At 36.9% G+C, this 21,783-nt stretch overlaps 1 protein-coding gene across 9 annotated transcripts in view; it reads left to right on the top strand.

The window, feature by feature from the left end:
- The window catches only part of PPP6R3 (protein phosphatase 6 regulatory subunit 3), a 57,183-nt gene that overhangs the window by 15,746 nt on the left and 19,654 nt on the right, over window positions 1-21,783 (top strand). For 6 of the 9 annotated variants that reach the window (XM_051804155.1, XM_051804154.1, XM_051804161.1 and 3 more), the window contains 13 exons: window positions 4,123-4,251; window positions 5,789-6,021; window positions 7,419-7,605; window positions 9,020-9,157; window positions 9,679-9,744; window positions 10,188-10,300; window positions 11,008-11,121; window positions 11,790-11,919; window positions 13,653-13,805; window positions 15,716-15,865; window positions 16,357-16,421; window positions 18,516-18,631; window positions 19,030-19,115. In XM_051804155.1, the coding sequence (XP_051660115.1) occupies window positions 4,240-4,251; window positions 5,789-6,021; window positions 7,419-7,605; window positions 9,020-9,157; window positions 9,679-9,744; window positions 10,188-10,300; window positions 11,008-11,121; window positions 11,790-11,919; window positions 13,653-13,805; window positions 15,716-15,865; window positions 16,357-16,421; window positions 18,516-18,631; window positions 19,030-19,115 (1,563 nt within the window). In that variant the 5' untranslated portion in view covers window positions 4,123-4,239. Of the gene's footprint in view, window positions 1-4,122; window positions 4,252-5,788; window positions 6,022-7,418; window positions 7,606-9,019; window positions 9,158-9,678; window positions 9,745-10,187; window positions 10,301-11,007; window positions 11,122-11,789; window positions 11,920-13,652; window positions 13,806-15,715; window positions 15,866-16,356; window positions 16,422-18,515; window positions 18,632-19,029; window positions 19,116-21,783 lie in introns of those variants that run through there. The other 3 variants (XM_051804159.1, XM_051804158.1, XM_051804157.1) reach the window with 1 other exon arrangement.

Raw genomic sequence — 21,783 nt, 5'->3', positions numbered from 1 at the left:
AGACTAAACAGGCCCTGCTCCCGCAGTCTTTCCTCATAAGAGAGATTCTCCAGACCCTTCATCATCTTTGTGAACCTCTGTTGAACCTTCTCTGGTATCTCCTTGTCTGTCTTGAACTGTGGAGACCAGAACTGGACACAGCACTCCAGATATGGCCTCTCTAGGACTGAGTAGCAGGGCAGAATCACCTCTCTCGACCTGCTGGCCACACTCCTCCCGATGTACCTCCTGGCCACAAGGGCACACTGCTGGCTTGTGGTCAACTTGTCATCCACAAATGTGTATTTATTGTTCTTACGTAGGTAGAAGTGCAGCTAGTGTGCATAAATGTGGAGGAGGGTTAGGTGGATTTAGGGCCCCTTTTTTGTGGGATTGCTCCCCTGTTCCCTGCTGCTGCTGCCCCTTGGGCACAGAGGTTGCCCTCTACCTCCCTTGATGTGCCTGAGTTCCAGCCTGCTCTTATCCCATGTCTGGGGTCCCTTGGATGAGATAGTGGCAGCAGTTTTGTAGGAGGATCAGGGGTCCTTGATAACCTCCTATTGTGCAGTCCCCTGTGCCCAACAGGCTGAGAGAGGGTGAAGCATCCAGAAATCCCACAGTGAAGCGAGAGGTGCAGTTAGCCTGCACAAGATCTCCTAGCCTTCCATGAAAGAATTGTTTGTTCATTTTGTTTCCCTTTTGGTATCTCTTCTAGTTTGCTATGCCCTTGGACTAGGAATTGCGTGGTATTAGAAATATGTATTAAATTGTTGAGGTAGAAGTGTTTGTATTTTCTGTTCTATTTAATTCCTAATAATTTCAAACCATTTCTTGTCTCCTTTCTCCACAAAGTTTCTTTGAAACTTCACTAGCTTATAATAATATAAGTAATGGAGTATTTCTCAAAATTTAATTTCTTCTGTGTCTCACATTGGTAACATGAACAAGCTGTTCTGACACCAAAGAAACAGCTACGTCTTATTTTGCATTCACTTGAGACTTGTATTCTAAGTCAAATTGATCTTACATTTTGTTTAAGAATTGTAGCGACTGTAGCATGAAAATTCTCCTGTGTAATTGCCTTTATTCTTTTGTAATTACTGGGTGTAATGGAAAGTCCTGTAACTAAATCTATGGACTTTGAACAACAACTTATATCTTTCTAGCTAATAACACTCAATAAACCTCACTTCTTCGATTGAAAATAAATGTATTTCAGATAGGTTATTGGGTAAGTATAGACTCTGTTGTATTATTTGAAATATTTAGAAATAAAACTAAGGAATAGTTAAGAACAGAGTCTTCACACTACTTAAAAACCATACTATTTTGGTGGGATAAATTAGATAAAGAATTCCTTATTTTTCCTTTGAACTCAATGCAGAAGAAGCAGTATAAGTGTGTTGCTATATAGGAAAGATTTTCTTGCATTCATAAAGTGGAAAAGTGGGAAATTCAATTACAGCACAACTGTCTTGGTATAAATTACCATTACTTTATGGAAAAAAATTGTTTTGGTTCAGATCTTTAAACTAGAATGCAGCTATTTTCTCTTTTCACATTATTTGCTCTCAGTTCCAGAGTAAATGCCTAAGTGCTTAATTTTCCTGTTTAATAGTTCATGGGCTATTTAATGCTATGAGGAATTGTGCCCCAGCCTGCAAAGGACAGGCAGTTGAAGACAGCAAGTTTACAGAGGGTGATGCTCTGGCTGGGTGCAATAGGCAGTTTAAAAATTAGCCACTGGTGTGTCTTTGTCATTTTGGATCACTGGTAATTCTCTTTAGCTCTAAATATTTTTCAGACGTGCATTCATGCTTAGTTTTGTTTTGGACAGATGATCCACTTTCAGTGTCAAAATAAGCACTTCATAAGTGCTAGTACAGTGTCCTTATTATGGTCTATTGATTGGAGAAAGGAAAAAACCCTCAAAAATGGAATCTAACTAAGTAGACCTAGAGAGCAACTAGTTGAGGTTATGTGAAGCTGGCAGAAGGGCATACTTAGCATTTAAAATAAAACTCTTAATCTGTTTAAAGGTCTTAGAAGATAAATTCTTATGCTTTTATCATGAAAAATGTTGGTAAATTGTCTTCACCATGACTTTGTCCTTCCTCAAACCTGCCTACTTACTTGGTTTTTAAGGAGGCAAGGGCTTGTTTGCATTGGAAATGCTTTTATCATTAAGAAATGCAAGACTGTCTTAAAACCTGTGATGGCATCAAGGATTGCTTTGGTGGTTGTTCTTGCATCCACAACTAGGTTGTCTTTTGATAATTGCTACACAGGATTTGTAAAAACCTGTTTTGGTGAAGTAGGCTATATCACTTAAGGTGTATTTCAGTCATGGAAAGGTTTGTTTGTGCAAAAGTAACTGATTTTCGCCCCCCCATCTGTGCACTTGAACCCTACAGTAAGAAAATACGGTGGTACACAAAGAAAAATGACAGTTAGGTTCTGAGTTTGGGTTTTTTATAATACAATTCTTGTTACAACTCTATAGGTAGTATTTCTCAATATTACAATATCTCAATATTACAAAATTTTCAGCTTGACACTGGTACACTCAAAGCTTCTCTTGCTTGAAAAATGAAACTGGGTATTGCAGTAAAATCTGTGAGGATCCTGCCAGAAGATCTGTGTATATGCCTTTAACGTATATATAGTTGTCAGGTAAAACAGCCTTCAGCTGGCTACTGAGGTCCTCCTAGTTTTCCTTCTGAACTGGTCTAGATGCCCATGTCTGCTTACAGCTACCAGTGTGGAAGTATGAGGTACCAAGTTAGAAGTAACTCACTGTAACACATGTTTCTCATGTTTGTTTAACCTAAATATGATGCTTAAGAGTTTAACTCAGATGAGCAGCTTACTTTAGTTTTCTTATTTACTGAAAAGACTTCTGGATGCCTTAAAGACTTGTTAGTCTGTTTTGTAAAAGATTTAGTATAGGAGACGTCCAAAATTAAACCATATGCTTTTCTGACTAAATGTGGAATTCACATCTTAGTCTGGTAGCTTGAAAACATGAATGTCTCTTCTGGAAGGTGTTTAACAGCTATTATCACTTGAAGCTACAGAGAATCTTACTGATAAAATTGTTACCATTTCTGGTGGAGGTGCCATTTAAGCACTTCACTCTAGAAAGAACCACTGACTAGTTACTGTTAAAAATACACAGGGTGTTATTTATTCCCTTGTAGTGGGCAGAAGACTTCGATTCAATTTTTGGTCTGAAAAGATTGTTTCTAAGCTTTATTTCTTCCCTTTAGCAAATAATACAAGTGAGAATTTCAGTTACTTGTATCTCAGCAGTTGACAGGCTTTCTTTGCTTTGTTGAACTACTTTTTTCCTTTCAGATATAAGTCAGGTGTTTACTCATGGAATGTTATTCAGCATTCATTCAGAGAAGAATTTGTTCGCAATATTAACCAAGAAAACAAAGCAATATTTTGCTGGATATTAGGTGTTACTTAGGATCTTGAATTCTCATAAGTTGTGCATCAGCAAGTTGATGTAAACTTTTGTAAGTACTGTGTAATGAACTGGATGTCAGTCTTGCTTACTGGAAACTTTCAGAGATTATGGAAAACTAGCTGAAGTTGCAAAAGACAGTCAAATGCATGAGACAGCTTTACCATCTTTAACACATTTTTTCTTTCCACATCTGAGAGTTTTTAACATTATTCTGGACTGCTTTGCTTGTTGTAGTATCTGATCTTGAGCATATCTCATATCTGGTAGTCTTTTGTCTTTTTCTGCTCATGTTGACAGTGAAGTAACATTGGGAGTAACACAACCCCTTTGACCTGTGGAGTTTTTTGTAAATTATAAGTAGTGAAATTCTAGGAGGAGCATGCTTTTGATTTGTGGACAGAAAGCCTAATTCTAGCTCTGTTAATGGGAATGAAATTTGAAAAAGGATGATGATAATTCAGAATTTCAGAATTTGTAGATTTTGGGGGGGAGCGTAGAACAGTAGGCTCTGAGAAAAATAGCAATAATGTGTTTTTGTTTTAAAACTTCCATTCAACACTGTGATAGGCTGATCACAGTGCCAGTGATAGTGCCTAAGAAAATTCTCTTCAGGGTTCCTGGATTTCCCTTTGGCACAGTTTATGTTGTTTATTTTTCCTTATTTCAAGGGACCTGGGCTCCTGTTGAGAAGTGATGGAATAATCTCTGGCCGGCACCTGACATGTTGAGGGAGCACCCCCTAAAAGAGCTTTCCTGGGAGACAGTTTGTGAAATAACGCAGTAACATGTTTGCAGTAGTATGCCTCTTTTTTTGTTGTTGCTATTTTCAATTGTTGAATTTCTCTTAAATAAGTAACTGAGAAATCCATTGAATACTACTGAAATGAGCGTTAATCACTACAGAGGTATTTACATCTGAAATTAGTGTTGGTAGTGGTTACTTACAAAGATGGTACTTTCACTAATTGGGGCAAGGGGAGGGATTTGATCTACTTTCTAGAGGTTTAAAAATCCCAAGGAAAAATATCCTGTGACTTTAATAATGCAGTACTTTCACTTGCTTACTTGTTTGTGTATAGCCTGAATACCCACAAGCTGATGTTTTTCGTAACAAGTGTATAATTTGATTTAAGCTAATTTGTGAGATCAGGTGTATTAAACCCTTCTTGTAAGTTTACTAACACTTTTAGTACAAACTTTTTTTCTGCTTCTAAACCGCTTAATACTTGCATGAGATCTCAGATAATTAAAAGTACTGATACTGCAGTTGAATATCTCTATACATTTCCTGGTTGATTTTATTTGACTCCTGTATCTTTAAACATAAAGCTATGTAATCTAGGGACCGTTATGTGTGTTACAACTTCTGAAATAAGGTGGTAATATGTGATCAGTATGTAGTGGTTAAAGCAACAATGAAAACCCTAAAAGCAATTAAAACTTCTCCATAGTGAATATACCAAGCTTTTCAATATTAAACCTGAATACTGGAAGTCTTGCTAATTGCTGCTTCCAATTGTAAGGACAGGAAAGTTTTTTTTCTTACTGTTTTCTAGTATCTCTTTTCAATCCACTTAAAATCTGTATTCACCAAAGACCAGTTAATCCTGTGTCAGAGGTCAAGTGTCATGTAAAAGCCCTCTTTTGGGGCGTGAGGGGAATGAAACAGATGCTTATATTGAGCTTAATGAGAGGTGAAAGCAGGAATTTATTGAATATATTGTAGACTGATATAATCTCTTCTGATAGCACAGTTGTCTCAGTAGTAACTGTTTGCAAGGTGTCTTAGAGAAACAGAATTAACACAGAGATGCCAAAGCATTTTATAGGAAAAGGTGAAATTGCACATCCTTATGCATCTCTGGCAACAGCTTCTTAAAATGTTTCAGTGGTTGGGGCCACTGTCCTTTGACATGTTTGTGTAACATTTTATTGTCCTTTGTTCCTCCTGTGTCAAGTTTGTGGAGACAGGGACAATGAGAGTAAGTGCTGAAATTAGCTCCTGCACTTTGATATGTGCTGCCTAAAAGTTTAACTTACTCCCTTGTAGGTGTTTTCTTCAATGGTGAGGGTGGTACTGTAGAGCAGTTATGCACTGTCCACTTTATCTTCTCCCAGCTCTATTAATTGCTGAGCAAGTTGTTCTGAATCTGAGATCATAGATAAAAACAAAGATTGGGAAAAGCAAATTCTATAAATTGCAAACCAAAGTTATAATTTTTTCTTTAATACGAATTAGCATGTTCCTTTTGTGTAAGTAAAACCATACCTAACTTTATCTTTGGATGTTAGAATAATGGCTATTGTTAATGTACTGCTGTTCTTCTTATACAGACCAGCATGTTTTGGAAATTTGATCTCCATTCGTCATCGCACATAGATACACTTCTAGAGAGAGAAGATGTAACACTGAAGGAATTGATGGATGAAGAGGATGTTCTGCAAGAGTGCAAGGCTCAGAATCGCAAACTTATAGAGTTTCTGCTGAAGTCAGAATGTTTGGAAGACTTAGTTTCATTTATTATTGAAGAACCACCTCAAGACATGGATGAAAAAATTCGATATAAGTAGGAAAACTTTTGGGATGGGAGAGATGTGGAGGGTGGAAAGAGGACTAACTTAACTTAGTTAATTGATAGCATGTTTCAAATCCCTGTGTGCTGGTGTGTAGTACAATGCTGCTGTCTTTTAGATTAAGTTTGTATTCAAGAGACTTCGTGGAACTTTTAAATAAATAATTCTAATATTTGCATATTTTTCAAAAGGAAGCTTGTTGTCCACAAATGCTTCCAAACCAATTGCTGTCCAAAGGAGATGCAAAAAAAAGTCCAACCAGGACTCACATGAAGAATCTTATAGTTGTGATTAATAAAACAGTTGAATGAAAATCCCATTTTGGGTAGTATAGTTCTGTGATTAGCTTTGTTTTATTGATTGGTAAGACATTTTGAAGATGATTATTGGAAGACCTGTAGTACTCCTTGGAAGAGTCTACTTAAGGTCTAATTGCTCATATTTTCCTGAGTATGGCCATGACTTCAGCTGGCTTGCTGAGAAGGTTCAAACTCAAAAGTCAGTCTGGCAATTTGTGTGAAAGTACTTCTACTGCTCTGGCCTAATTTAATGTTGTCCATGCAGAAAGCTGCTTTTTTTCTTAAAATGGTGTGTAAAAAATATGTGAAATAAGATAGACTTTTAGTTGAAGAACTTCACCATTTCTGGTAAACCAAACCTCCTGTAAGTGTTTCTAGTAGAGTTTGAAATTTAAGCGTCTTTCACTTAGAAACCTTGAGCTGCCTATGTTGTCAAAAGGACCCTTAGCATGAGTGATAGTACTGTCAAATACAGGAAATTACTGGTGTTGATGGCTTTGTAGTTTAATTACTCAATGTTCTGAACTGTACTTCTGACTGTCATGAAGCAGTGCTAACTAGTTTTGCAGACTTTGTCAGATTTTGACCAGTTTACTGACTTCCAACATAATCGCCATGTATATTAGAAAATCCCAAAGATATGCCTTTTGACCTTTTTAATATAATCCCTGTTATATTAGAAAGGGGGAAACACTTCTCCTTCCCCACTGTTGGTTCAGTACTATCAGTATTCTTTAACTCCTTGATAAATAACTTTTTTCTCTTTGAAAAAAAGTGGCTTCTGAAATCAGAGATCAGTACTTAAACAGCTGGGTTTATAATAGATCTTAAAATAAAAGCTTGCTCTTTTCTTTCCCCGCTTGCTTAGTGGTGTTCTGTTGATACTGAAGAGCAAAGTTATCTGTTCTTGAAGGAAAACAGAGCTTGTAGGCTGAATGTGCAGTTTTGTTACCTTGTATTAGTTTGCGACCCTGCTGCAGACCCACCCTGCTTGAAAACTTGGTCAGAAACCTTACTAGATTATGAAGTCAGAGCTGTCAGTATGACAGTTCTGAATTGTGAGTGATGGATAATTTTCGTCTTTTCCCCAGATACCCAAACATATCATGTGAGCTGCTTACATCAGATGTCTCACAGATCAATGATCGGCTGGGAGAAGAAGAATCCTTACTCCTGAAACTGTACAGCTTCCTCTTAAATGAATCTCCTCTAAACCCTCTACTGGCCAGTTTCTTCAGCAAGGTGTTAAGTATTCTTATAAGCAGAAAACCAGAACAGGTAATTGTTTATGAACTCCCCAATTTAACAAGTGCTATTCTGCTTTAACAGTGCATGTTTGAGGGATAGCAGCAGAGGCAAAAGAGAGCATTCAGCTTCCAGACTAGCTGAAGACGCTTTCTTATTGTGCACAGGATTAAAAAGTATATGTGCAAGTTTTGAGCTGGCTTCCCGCCAAGTCCCTGAAACTTGACAACACAGACATGCTTCCCAGAGAGGGAAGAAAAAAAACACCACTTAAGCAGCCAAAGCTATAGCAAAAAATATATATATTTTACATATAAGACAGGTATATACAATGAGAATATTATATACTATAACTCCAGAAATCCTAAATAACTCCCTAAAAGGGAAGAGGGGGAGGGAGAAGGGAAAAGGACAAAATAGGACAAAAACCAAACAAGTCCACACAATCTAAAAACCCAGTAACCAGCAAACTGAAGAACTAGCCAAAATCTCACCACTTCCCTTGAGAGAAGCAGGAAGGCTGGACACGGCCCAGCCCTCTCCCCTCACGTGTGGCAGACACAGCAGTCACTGCAGGCCTCAGCTCCAGATAAGCCAGACCGAGACAGGACCCACCGTTCTCGAACCTCGCCGGAAAGGAAGAGAGCGAGGTCCCTCCTGCTGGCTTTATTCATACCTCAAGTTACGTAAAGGAATAGCATGGAATACTTCCGTGATCACCTTCCTAGTTCCTTCCTGGTTATAAGCTGGTCTCCAGGAAGGCCTAGAGTGAAACCATCACAGTACACTTGGATGAGTAAGATGTATTTGATTCAGATTTGCCTGAGCTATTTATACAATCAGTGTGTGAGTGCTTACCTTTTGGCTTAACTTAGCTCAGTGATGGTATGATGATATTTGTATTAATTGCTGTTAGAGGTGACGGTAAATGACTTGAATCAGTGAGAGTAAGTCTGACTTGATGTGAAGAATTATTATAGAACAAAGTGAGAAATGTTTGGAGTCCTTGCTCAGAAATGCTGCTTTACTCTATTCATGTGGCCCAATACTGCAAACAGCTGCAGTGGCTTGCCTTTCAAACCTGAGATAGTCTTTGTATTATATTAAGGCTTTGCTGTGTTGAGCTTTGCTCACTAAGCTGGGATGAGAGTAATTCATATCAAAAAGAAAAACTGACTCTGCATTGAATTATAAGTAGGTTGTGATCAGCAAGTTGGGCTTGAGAGGAGGCCCAGGACATACTACATGTAGTATGGATCTGCCCTGTGCCAGTTTTGCTACTCTCTACGCATGTCTTATTTTATCTTGCCTTGTACTGCAAGCTTTAAGTGGCAGAAGTTCTCATCTTTTTTGCCTGTTTGGTAGGAGAGAGAAGTTAAAAGTGGTTGGTGTAATTTATCATATAAAATACAGAGAAGCAAATATAAGCTTACTTTTTAATTTCCAGATTGTGGATTTTTTAAAGAGGAAGCATGATTTTGTAGACCTCATTATTAAGCACATAGGGACCTCTGCTATCATGGATTTGTTGCTCAGGCTACTGACTTGCATAGAACCTCCACAGCCCCGGCAAGAAGTGCTAAATGTAAGTAAAATTCTCAGAATTTTTGTCTGACCTGTGAACTGTAAAATGGCTTATCTTCTGCTGGTGTTTCTAAGTTTATTTCTTAAATGTGCTGAAATTAGATGTGTGGGGTTTTGTTTGGTTGTGGGGTTTTTTTGTGTGCTTTGAGCTGACAGTACTTTTCCCTGTGGAAAAGTGAAACCCCTGTGCTGCTGTGGACAACTTAGAACCCAAGTGTCTGGTCTCTTCCTCAGTCTTTAATATCTAACTTAACAACCGACAGATGCAATTTTAAGATTGTTTTGGGCCTTACTGAACACATTTTTTACATCAAAGTTTATTCTAAAATTATACCTAAGGCTTTCTTCTTTACTGTGGCTCAGAAACACTAATTTTACTTTTTCCCTTTTTTTCTGAAGTATTGTTAGTCTGTGTTTAGAAGTATTGACAGTATGACTTGGGGCAGCTGTCAAAAGGCTACTTTCAATTTTGTAAATTCATTCACTTGGAAAAAATTCTAACATCCACAAACACTTTTACAGTGGCTTAATGAGGAGAGAATTATCCAGCGGCTTGTGGAAATTGTACACCCATCTCAAGATGAAGATGTAAGTATTAGTCTGACACTCCTCTGAGTCTGTCTGTTCAGCTGTACAACATAGTGTTAGAACTTTTTGTTTTACTGTTTTCTGCTTGCTTTTTTCAATAAGCTGGTTTCAGTATCTGTGCCATCATTTGAGGGAGGGTGTGTGGTTTTATTTGCCTCCCTGCCCCCTTTTTGAGATCCGTATCAAAGCCTTATGCATACTTGGTGTTTGAAGATTCAGCTCTAATGTTTTGCCACCTTCATACTGGAAGTAGATTCTTGGCTCATGTCTCAAGGTTATTTTTGTGTTGTTAAGGTTTAGTTATGGCATAAAGCTACTGCTTGAATGTTTTTTGGGTAGGAGGGACTCTTGTCAATGTTGAAACTTTCACCTTTTTTAATTGAAGAATTGCAGTCCAGCACCTTGTTACTCTTCTAGTGAAAAGTGATGTTTTTCTGTTTCAGAGGCATTCAAATGCATCACAGTCACTCTGTGAAATTATTCGTCTAAGCAGAGACCAGATGTTACAAGTACAGAACAGCTCAGAACCAGATCCACTGCTGGCAAGTTTAGAGAAGTAAGTTGGTTTGAATTTCTGATTTTATTCTCACTTTGTAAAAAAAATAGTTTTTAACTTTTGAACTTGAAAACCTTCAGAAATGGCAAGTGCTGCTTTTCAGGTAAATTTTCTTGTCTACCCATCATCTGTTTGTGTAATTTGAAATAACTGGGCAAGGAAGCAGAGCCCCACCTGGAATACTTTCTTGTGGTGGTGTGGGGAAGGAGTTGTCTTATTAAAATATTTTCTGTGCTGCGCAATTTATCGGGATCTCTCATGTGGAGGTCAGCTTGATACTGTGCAGACTAAACATGGAAGATTTTGACTTTGTTCTGTTACTTGTGCTGAGTTAATCTAAGTGTATGTTTCTACCAGAGAAGATTCTCCTGTACTCCCTTCTTCCTTTTGCTGTTATAGGTTTAGGTTTATGTGGCTGTTATGGCAAGCTGAACCAGGTTTTTGATCTGACTGAAAAATTCCCTTTTTTTTTTTTCTTTTCTTTTTTGGTTAGATCAAAAAGCTAGATCAGTAGAAGGAATCGAAAAATATGATTGAGACACTGAGGATGGGAGTGATTGTCCTAGTGGTACCTGCTAGCCTGAAATGGCTACTGGTTTTCTTGGTATTATCCCCATATTAATTTTATGTGGGCAAATGGTAGCTACTTCTGCTAACAGCTGTATCCTGAAAGTAGTGTTACCTGATGCCAATGCTTTTCTTTTCAGACAAGAAATCATAGAGCAGCTCCTGTCTAATATTTTTCATAAAGAAAAAAATGAATCTGCAATAGTCAGTGCAATCCAAATACTATTGACCTTACTTGAGACAAGACGACAGACGTAAGTGTTACTTTTTCACTTGAATTATGCCTGCAGTAGCAAGTGTCTTCCATGTACTTGTGACCAAACCATTTCTGTGTCTGTTGTAGCTGCAGGAGTAAAAACACAAGCCAAGTGATTGTGGTTGGCTTTGCAATGCTTTAACTAAATGACTAGTCTTCCTGCAGTTTTTTCTGAAAGTTAATTTAAGTGCCACTTGACAGATCAGACTTACTACATTTCATCAGTTTATTTTGGGATACAAGGAATAGGGTAATTCTGTATAGTGCAGTGAGTGAGTATTGACTTCTTAAAAAGTTATTTGTCATGTTGTTACAACTTCATTTGGAGAAACTGCTGAACAGATCTCTCTGGTACATGCAACTTATGCTTGGGATAGACAAATGAAGCTATTCATCTGCCTCAGAAGAGCAAATAGAACTGTAATTTTTAATCTCAAAACTATTTTTGAGATTTCAAACCAATAAACTTAAAAATACTAGAGCTAGTGTTTGGGAAAATCTTGTTCAGCCATTACCTCGCACTTAATTTATATGTGTAACCCTATGTTTTGGCATTGTTTACCTCTTCATTCTTTTCACATCCTCTTACATACTTTTGCATACCTCAAAGATGTTTTACAACTTGTTTTGATATTAATTATCAGATCCTACTTGTGTGTGTTTTAGGTTTGAGGGCCATATAGACATCTGTCCTCCAGGCATGAGCAATTCCACATACTCTGTCAACAAAAGTGTTTTAGAAGCCATAAAAGCACGACTTTCATCCTTCCATGAGCTCCTACTTGAGCCTCCAAAAGTAAGTGAAACTTTGTTACCAAATTAATTAAAGCAAGACTGTCACTATGTGCTTGTGTTTTAGGCAGATTATAATAAAAAACAAAGCTTAGTCTGACAGCTTTCAGGCAGGTGCTCAGACTACTTCCTAGCCTATTGTGAGCCTTGGCTCAGACAAATAAGAATAATGAGCAGTAATGTATTATGCTAATTGATCTGCTTTTCCAGCATAAACGTTGTTTAATTAGCAGAGTAGTCTTGAAGAATTAATTCTTTCTGAAAGCAATCAAAAGAGATTTGCTATACACACACACACACACACACACACATATATATATATATGTATATTCTCAAGTTGGGTCCAGTTTTCTGTTTGGAAATCCTGTCTCGAGAGGAAACACAGACTATGGATGCTTCAGTTGCTTAGAATTTTGCTGTGGCCCACATTAGGCCTGCACAATTCTCTAGTCTTTCCCAGGACCCAAGTAGACCAGCTCCATGACACATCTGTGCGTTATAGGCATGTTAAATTCCTTGGGCTTTTTAACTGATTTAAGCAACTTTATTTATGTCTTGATCTTGAAAAAGAGAAAAAGTGTGTAAATAGGGGTATACCTATGATCCATTGGTATTTTTCCCTCACATTTTCACTGGCAGAATTTCAACTGGAGCATGGCACCCTGAACTGGGTGCCCCAGTTTTTAACAAAGAGGGACCTGTGGACCGAAGTGCACATAAAGACCAGAAGTGTATGAAAATACCTGATAGGGAGTCAAGGTAGTGTTAAAGATGAAAACAGTTTATGGATGCAAAAGAGGTAATAAAATGCGAAGAAACTGTCTTATACTTAGTGCAACAACATGGCAACGTACGGGTCTATATTATGTAAAAGCAGGGTCACATAAGATACTTGAACAATTTCTGATTGTTGGACTTAGCATTTGAATAAGTCAGCTGGTGAAGTTGCTCATTTTGAACACTAGTTAAATGAGCATCCTTAGATATTTGCCTGGTTTAAGAAATGGACTAAATGAGCTAAGAGGATGTCAGTCATCATTTTCTGATGCAAGGGTGGCATTTTCTGATGCTAGTGAGGCAACGATATGACATCCAGGGTTACAGTAGGCAGTACTGGTATCCTTGTCAAAATGTGTTTATGTCTTAGGATAGGGAGACATTTTCGTTATGAATTCCCCTGTTCATTTCACATTTGCTACTGATTCTTCTTACTGGCTGGCACTGTGACCACACTTCTGGTTTGTTAACCAGCTAAAATTAGGGTAAGACACCAGAGATGCTGGTTACTTAATAAAATTATTTTCAAGTATATGAAGTTAGGGTTGCTGAGGCATTATGATAAATCTATAGACTGTCCACCTAGCTGTTTTGTGTATATTGTAGCAATGTAGACTATAGCAGGATCAACTAGTGGGAATCATTTCTTAGGAACCAGCTCCTAATTCGGGGTTGAGTAGACTTCATCTCCTTTGAGATCCTGTGTGTAGTTAACAATAAGTTTTACAAAGTCATTGTTTTCATGTGGCTGGTTTTAGTGCTTCCTGTCTTTGGAATTAAAATAAACGATAGTGTTTGGAATTAAAAATAGTTTTTTGCAGTGTGAAGGTAAGACAGTTGTTCAAGGACTACTTCTATTTATTTTTAAGCACTACTTCATCAGTTGTTTGTAGTAATGATGAGCTGATTTTTTTAAAATATTTTAATGGGTTTTATGTATGTACCTTGTTTCTTTTCCAGAAAAGTGTCATGAAGACAACCTGGGGTGTACTGGATCCACCTGTGGGAAACACGCGTTTAAATGTGATTAGATTAATATCTAGCCTTTTACAGACGAATACAACCAGTGTGAATCAGGAGCTTATAGAACTTAACAGCATAGGAGTAATACTGGTAAGAACTTAATGCTGTCTTCTTTATTTTTATAGATTGCTATTAGGATCTTGTCTGACTTTTCTGTCACTGCAGAAAATCTTCCAACCTAACTTTTCAGCACGTTTGTATTGTGATTACTATTGCTTGGTTTAAGAACTTTTAAGATTGGATTTTACTGTTAAATTAATCTGTCTGAAGTCAGTGTTTTTCTATGATCCCTTAAATGGTTCTTGTTTGTTACACCTTTATAAGTACATGAAGTGGTTTTCTTCATAAGCTTATTTTCACTTGTATGTTCTCAAGTTTTCAGCCACGTTCAAGGCTTCACTGCTGTTTTCATTCTTTACCTAAGTTGTTCCCTCTAAACCCCTTTTCCTCACTTAATTTATGGCCCACCAAATGGTATCTCAGCACTGTCCTATAAAGGAAGCTTGTGCACCTTCAAACCTCAAAGCACAATGAACTCAGTTAACTCGCTGCTCTTTGCTGATGTACTTTGAGTACTTCCTACCTATGCTTCCACTATAGCAGGTCTATTCTTTGTGTTTAGGTTCACCCAAGAAGTACAAGTGTTTGTATTGATTAAAAAATAACTAGCAAATCATGTAGAACTTAAACTAGTTTCTGAACAGCATGTAAACTTTAAGTAGGCAGTTGCAAACTTAAGGTGTAAATACTGTCTCTACCCCAAATCGTTTTAGTCCAAAATCCCTTTTTCCTGCCACTGATTAATACAGTCTGAGTGAAATGTTTTCATCTCAGATTTTTGTCACAGTTGGGTTTGCAGGCAGGTGCTAACTTACGTACAAATAGCTAATTTCATTGTAGCCGAAGTTTTTACTGGATCCATTGTCTAAGGGAACATACATGCTATGAATACTTGTATGTTTTTATAATTAGATTATTTTGTAAACTGAATTTGGTGAGGTTCGAACACACTTTTCTGTTGCAGATTTTACGTAATGAGAAAAGTAATTGTAGCCGCATAAACCTCGGTGCTTCATGCTGTTAGCTGAAACAGCCCATGTTTTACTGGGCAGACCTGCCTGTTAGGAAAAGTTATGGATGTCATTAATTTAGAAGGACTGAAGGAAGATTGAAGACCTTTAGCTGTACTTTGAATGAGACTAAAATTGTTTAATGCTGTTCCAATCACTGCACATATTTCCATAACTCACTTCCCTTTACCAGTGACAGAAATCATTTGAGTTTTTTAGTAAGTAGTCTAAAATAACTAAGCATAAAGCTTGGAAAAAATCTTTCCTATGTTTAAAAGAAAAAATGGGGAGAAGCAGGAACATGACTAAATGAACGCTGCTTATTGTGTCTCAACCTCAGTGTTTGTCTTGTGCCTTGTTGATCTTAAACTGCATCTAGATTATCTGAGGTAGCTTTCTGTAATATAAGAATAAAATTAGTAGGTGATGGGTTCAAAATAGGTAGATAGTATCTTGTAAAGAATCTCATGCAAGTGAGGAGCACATTTATAAAAAGGTACTGTAGGTGCTAGGAAGGTTAAGTGAACTCAAGAAAGAGAAATCTGTCAAGGACTCCTAAGGTCATAAATAACCCTTCTGACTCTGGGATTTTTTGGTCTCTAGCTAGCAGCAGCAGTGTAAGTGTGGTGCATCATTTGTCCCAGTCTTTGTAGTCTGAAAGTGCATTACTGGTGACACCTGCAATAAATCCCATTACAGCTGAGTTCTTGTTCTGATCTGGTATAGTATCCCTTGGTTTTAGATAATGGCAAGCACAAGAATTAATATTTTTGTAGGTAACATTTTTTTCTTGTGTAATAATACTTAGTGTAGGACTTAAAGAATTTTTTCCAGTGTAGTTATTTCATATGATTTGGTGGGGTGAGACAATCGGCTATGTTTAATGAAAAGATCTTGATTTGTATAAACCTTGGTGAATTTGTTTTTCAGGACATGTTTTTTAAGTATACATGGAATAACTTTCTGCACACTCAAGTAGAAATCTGTATTGCATTGATTCTTGCAAGTCCTCTTGAAAGCACGGACAATGGCACAATTACAGATCAGGATTCCACTGGGGACAATCTCTTACTGAAACATGTAAGTTGTGTTTTTTGTGAATCTCTTGAATTTTCCTGTTTCCAGGCTATTGTAGCAGCTAGTTTTACATAAATATACCCCAGTTTTATTTTATGTATAGAGCAAACAAGAATATCTTTCTGTTTTTACTTAAAATATCAGTTCAGGGTGTCAAACCTGAAACTGCCATAGAGTAGATTTTTTGCTGCCCCAAAGTGAGCACATGTGCAGAGCTGCAACTATTTATTTTCCTTGAAATTCCTCCTATTTTTAAGAATTAAAGTAGTTATTTCAATAGCTTTGTGCTGCTACAACTCAGCACTTACAGAGAGGAGTAGAAATACTATGGGTTTAGCTTTTAGGTTTCTGTCTGCGGTCTGACTGTTGCTTCTGAACTTTAAATCTTCTAATGGAAGTATAAATTTAGTTGTCTTTTGGACTTTAGTATCAACTATAAATGCATAACAGTGTTCCATTTTACTGCTACTAAGCATATTTTGCTTTTTTGACAGCTCTTCCTTAAGTGCCAATTAATAGAAAGAATACTTGAAGCGTGGGAGATGAATGAGAAGAAACAGTGAGTAATTAGTTTTCTCATTCCCTGCAATTGTCTACATAAGACTTGAATTGTGAAATGAAGGTATAACCAATTCAGAAGTGATCTGGCCAGTTCTGAAATGACTTACATGTTTGTATTTGAATTAAAGCTTTCTCTCATACTTTTTGTAGCATTCTAATACTTTTCTGTCTGACCATCTGAGAATGCAATAGTTGTCATTCTTGTCATGTATAAGGTATTGCTATGATCTTTAAAGTTTACCCATGTTCAAGTGCAGAAACATATTGTTAAGTTTTGAGAGGACAGGAAATACTTTTCCCAAGTAAGCAATTGAGAATTATTTATGATATGACATACTGGGCAGCATTCAGATGCCTAAGCAGTAAAAACCAAGTCCTCAACAATGAAATACCTTCTAAAAGTATACATTGAAAAGGATATAAGTTTCAAGTAGCTAACGTTGTCTGAAACACTTTTTATAGCAGGTGAAAAAATCTCAAGTCATCACCTGAGGTGGTAAAACAGTTCTCTGAAGGCTCATAAGTTCGGCTCAGGAGATACTGAACAGTAGATGTTAGTTCTGACTTGTGAACATACTGAATTAGCTAACTAGGATAGTGCTGCAGGTTTACTGGTGTGTTATTTGGGACAGTTCCACTTCCCAAAACATTCCTGTTCCTATCTTATATGAATCAGATAGTAAATATATGGCTAATGTAACTGACCTGGAAATAAGGATGCTGAAGAGGAGGGTAGAAAAAAAAGCAATGTGACTTTAAGTAACTGTAGGAGACATGCTCTCCCTAATGTCTTCTATGTTATATCGATTCTCCTGAGGTTATAGAGAACTGCCAACTTCATCAGCAATTAGACTCTTTCTACTGGTAAAAATCTGATGTAGTAAAAAGTTGTTTGATTCTGTTACTACAAGTAAGCATGTAGTAACAGAAGATACAGTTGTATTCCAGACTTTTTGGCTAGGCAATGACAAATCAGTCCAGTTTGTCAAATACAAACAGTCTTTGTGGCATATCCTTTATTAGAAATTATAACCTTTGCCATCATCATGTGCTGCTTGTTTTGAATGTATTTGTTACCTAAGTAGTCAAGGGAAAAAGACAAGAATCTCTCTCAAGGTGTTCCTGTAAACAGTGTAATAGTTTGATTCATGATATTTTGCACTGACATAGTTTCAGTTATCTCATGTGTTAGGTGATGGTGGGAAATCAAATCATGTGATTTGTGTTTGCATAACATAAGCTACTCCTGAACTGCCGTCACCTTATAAAGGTTTCAGTCAAGTTCATGGGAGGTTTGTCTAGCCAGTTGAGTGGTTCTGTCTTGGTTTTTGTTTAAAACACAAAACCTTAAACTGATGCAGCAGAAGTCTGGTTGCCTTGCAGCTAAATGCTAGAAAATCAGTTCAAGTTGGACCTCTCATTATCGCTATTTGGTCAGATGTAGAATGGTTCCAACTGATAAAAGGTATTCAGAGCACTGTTCTAACATCTGGTAATTCCTGTTTCTGCAAAGCAGTTCTGTCATAAATAAATATTCAAATAGCTTTGTAATTTTATCTTTGGTAAACATGTAAATGTTGTTCCTAAATTTCAGGATAGCAATGGTCCTAACTTAAATTGATATGCTCAATGTAATGTTAAGAAGCTCTGAAATACTAAAGCACACATAAGAATTCTTTTCCTTTTTGATCATGGACTCAAAGCTCTGAGGGAATGTTTGGTGTACTGTGGTTTTGCAAAATACTCTCAGCAGCAGAAATTTCCTAAAAACTGTGGATCTGTTGCTAATTTTGTCATTATTTTGATAATGCTGTACATACACACACAAATATTGAAGTATTTGCATTTCCTTCTTGGTACTTTACGTGCTTGTTAAGTATCTTAAACTGGCTCAGGGTAGTGACACCAGTTGATACCTTAAATTCTTGAGTATTTTGTGAACCTTTGGTTTTAAAATGCAACTCTTTAGCTTAAGAACACCTGTGCTATTAGTCATATGTGGCATCTTGACTCTGGTAGAGTGTTTTATAACAGAATATAGCAGCACAGTTGCTCTGAGTGTGGGCAGTTGAATTCCTTTTGTCTCTTGCAGGGCTGAAGGAGGAAGACGGCATGGCTACATGGGTCACCTGACAAGGATAGCAAACTGCATTGTGCATAGTACAGATAAGGGGCCAAACAGTACACTAGTCCAGCAGCTCATTAAAGGTATTGATTAATGGTCTTACATTTATTTTCATAGCTTTCATTATCAAGTGCTGAGGAAATTAATCAAACTTAAATTAAAAGGTAACTATTGGATAAAATAAGAAAAGATTGATTACTTCTGAAACATTCAATTTAAAACCAGCTGTCCTGAAGCATATGCTTAAGTTTGTTTGCTTTTTTTTCAAATGGTATCAAAGCTCCCTGAAATAGATGCAAAGAGATGCTGACCTGCTTGATTTGGAGTTGTTTGCTAGGTGGAGTAATCTTTATGGATTTAGGAGGATGTATCTGTTCTTACTAGTATTTTCGGTAGAGCGGAAGAAAACTTTTGAAAATTAAGTGTTGCTTCATTGTTGATAGTATCAAATTGGTTTGGGTTTTTTTGTTTCCTGTGCTAGAGCTTCCAGAAGATGTCAGAGAGCGATGGGAGACATTCTGCACAAACTCTTTAGGAGAAACTAACAAGAGGAATACAGTGGACCTGGTAAGTAGTGATGGATAAAGTAGGAAAATTGCTGCTACTTTTACTTGGGCTTCGGTTTCTTTTTGTCAACAGCATGGTCAGTATTCCAAAATCCTATGTACTTATGAGAAATCTATCTAGTTGCTGAGCTATGGAACTGATAATTCTTTAGTATACTTTTCAACTAAGCCATATCATTAATATTTTGTATGGGAATAATGCAGAAGTTTACTTTGTAATAGCTAATCCCTGACAATCTCCAAGAATGAGGACTTCTTTACAGCTTCAAGTTAGTGTCCTTGAAAACTCCTGTCTGCTTAAAGAATACAAACTAAAAGTGTAGGAGCTAGTGTTAATTGCTTTATCTACAGGATGTAAATGGCCTTATGTAAGTTTAATGGGAAAATACTACCTGTGTTCCACTGCATGTGTTACTGACTTTGCTTAAGTCACATAGCTTTGCATACTCCTGTGCACCTGCCACGTTCCTTCTGCATGCAGCTGTAGTGATTGCACTTTTAGAAAAGTGCTAAACTTAAGTAGAAGTATGAAGAGGTTTTGTGTAGTCATGTTAAACATACAGTTTAAGAGTAGTCACTTGGAGACTTTAATAAGCAGAGGCTGTTTCCAATGTCAACAGATCAATTCTTGAATTTTAATATACCTGACTTCTCCAGGAATGCAGTGCATTCCATGTGCCTTCATTAATTAACTTGTGCTGGTCCTAAATTAATTGGGCTATAAAACTAATAGTTTGTTATATTTGCTATTTCAATATAGTAACTGGAGCATAATGCTAACAGGTCTCAGTAGAAACAATAGAAAATTCATCTGAAACTGTGCCACTTGTGGACAGGACCAAATGATGTACATAAAGCAATTTTTCTTGATCCTGTGAATGCGAAGAAGTGCACAGTGCTTGTAGATTATTGTTATTTTTCCTCTGGTTGGAAACTACTTGGTCAAGACCAAGAGAAGGATTATGTGAAGAAGAAGAATTTTAGGCTGACTTACAATAAATAACACTAATGAGCTCTTTAGATATGTAATCATTTGCTTAGATGTACTTGGTGTAACAACAGTAAAACTTAATTGAAAACTTATCTCCAAACTCCACAATTTTCAGTATAATAGAAATACAAAGCATTAAAACAATTTCTTTTGTCTGAAATGCCATCTGGAAAACTTGGTCTTGGAAGTCAGGCTTTGTTTCTGCTTGTGTGATTGACTCCCATGAACATAGGATTAGCATTTAGTTCAAAGATAATCAGTAATGGACAGTACAATGTGTAGGAGATATAAAAAGACACATCTCATATAAAACTCAGCTTATTGTTTGGCCGAGTGAAGTTTAAGTATGGTTATTGTTTTAGTGTATCCTGAAAGCACAGTTCCACAGTGTTTCTTCCCAGTCATACTGTTCCCTACTGTCCCCCATACTTTCGATCTGTGATTTGGTCTCTATGGGTTTGTCCACAGAGAAATAAACCTGGACAATTTGTTATGTCTGAGTGTTCAAACTCTTCTGCAAGTTGATGAAAATATCCTTTTCAGGTTCAAACACCAACTTAGCAGAACTAATGTTTATACCTGAAAAATCATACACTTGATGTAAAGTGCAGATTTTTCAATGTCCCCAGAGCAAGATCTTAAGCACACATTTCTTAATTTTCTATGAATTAGCCTTATACTTATTGTTGGGTAGATGAGTAGACTTATTTACTTGGTTCGGAGTTTTTCTGTGCTAAGCAAGACGTTGAGCAAAATATATCAGACACTGATTCCTGACCTGAATGATAGAACTTTGATTTACTGTTAAACTTGATCTTCAGTCAACTTACTGAATTTACAATGCTCTGACATACCCTTATAGTGTAAGGTTAACTAAAAAATATGTCACTGAGTTGGCTGTGTGAATGCTCTGGAAATAACTGATCTTGTGAGTACTCAGTGCTTCAGTTACTTGGTGATTAGCAAGAGCTATTTTACTATAATGGAACAAGGGATGTCTTCTGGGGTTCCATGTATAATGAACTGCTTCTGCAGTCATGAAACTATTCTTTTTCAGTTGTTATATTGTAAATCTATCAACACTTTATCAGTTTTACTCCCTTTCTCCCTCTTTAGGTTTTACTGTCTTTCAGACAAGTTCTTGTTACATTTTCTGTAACAACAGTAATTGCAGACTTAGAAGTGAGTGTGCAGAACTGTCTCAGAGTTTCTCCAAAACACTTTGCAGAATTTACAGGAAGTTTACTTTTGTTTTTTCAGTGCTAGTTGTCCTTCTGATAGAAGGTAGCAGTATTTCCCTGGGCTTTCCTACTTACACTTACCTAGCTGAAGATTAAACAAATATAGAGTAAATGTTGATTTTCAATTTAGACAAGGTGCATTAATGATGCTGGTACAGTAAGGAATGATATACAGCTTGTAATGCTAGGTTTGTACTAGAGACTTTGTGTAACTTTTCATGTGTCTCTGTGGCATCCTTCCAGTATTACTCATGGTACTGAAAGTTTCTGAGGTATACCTAAAGACTAGGTGAGGAAAATATACCTACCCAAGCCTAAAAGTAACAGTCTCCAGGACAAACTGTTCATGTTTGCCTTAAGAATTGCCATGTAGTTCCTTTCACTTAAGGAAATCCTTCTCAGTGTTACCAGGAAACGAAGCAAAAAAAGTCACGCAT

The sequence above is a fragment of the Manacus candei genome, unplaced genomic scaffold, assembly GCF_025592945.1.
Source record: "Manacus candei isolate 608988 ecotype Guabito, Panama unplaced genomic scaffold, ASM2559294v1 h1tg000060l, whole genome shotgun sequence".
Classification (NCBI taxonomy): Eukaryota; Metazoa; Chordata; class Aves; order Passeriformes; family Pipridae; genus Manacus; species Manacus candei.
Note: the sequence above shows the minus strand (reverse complement) of the source record. Positions and strands in the feature narration are given on the sequence as shown.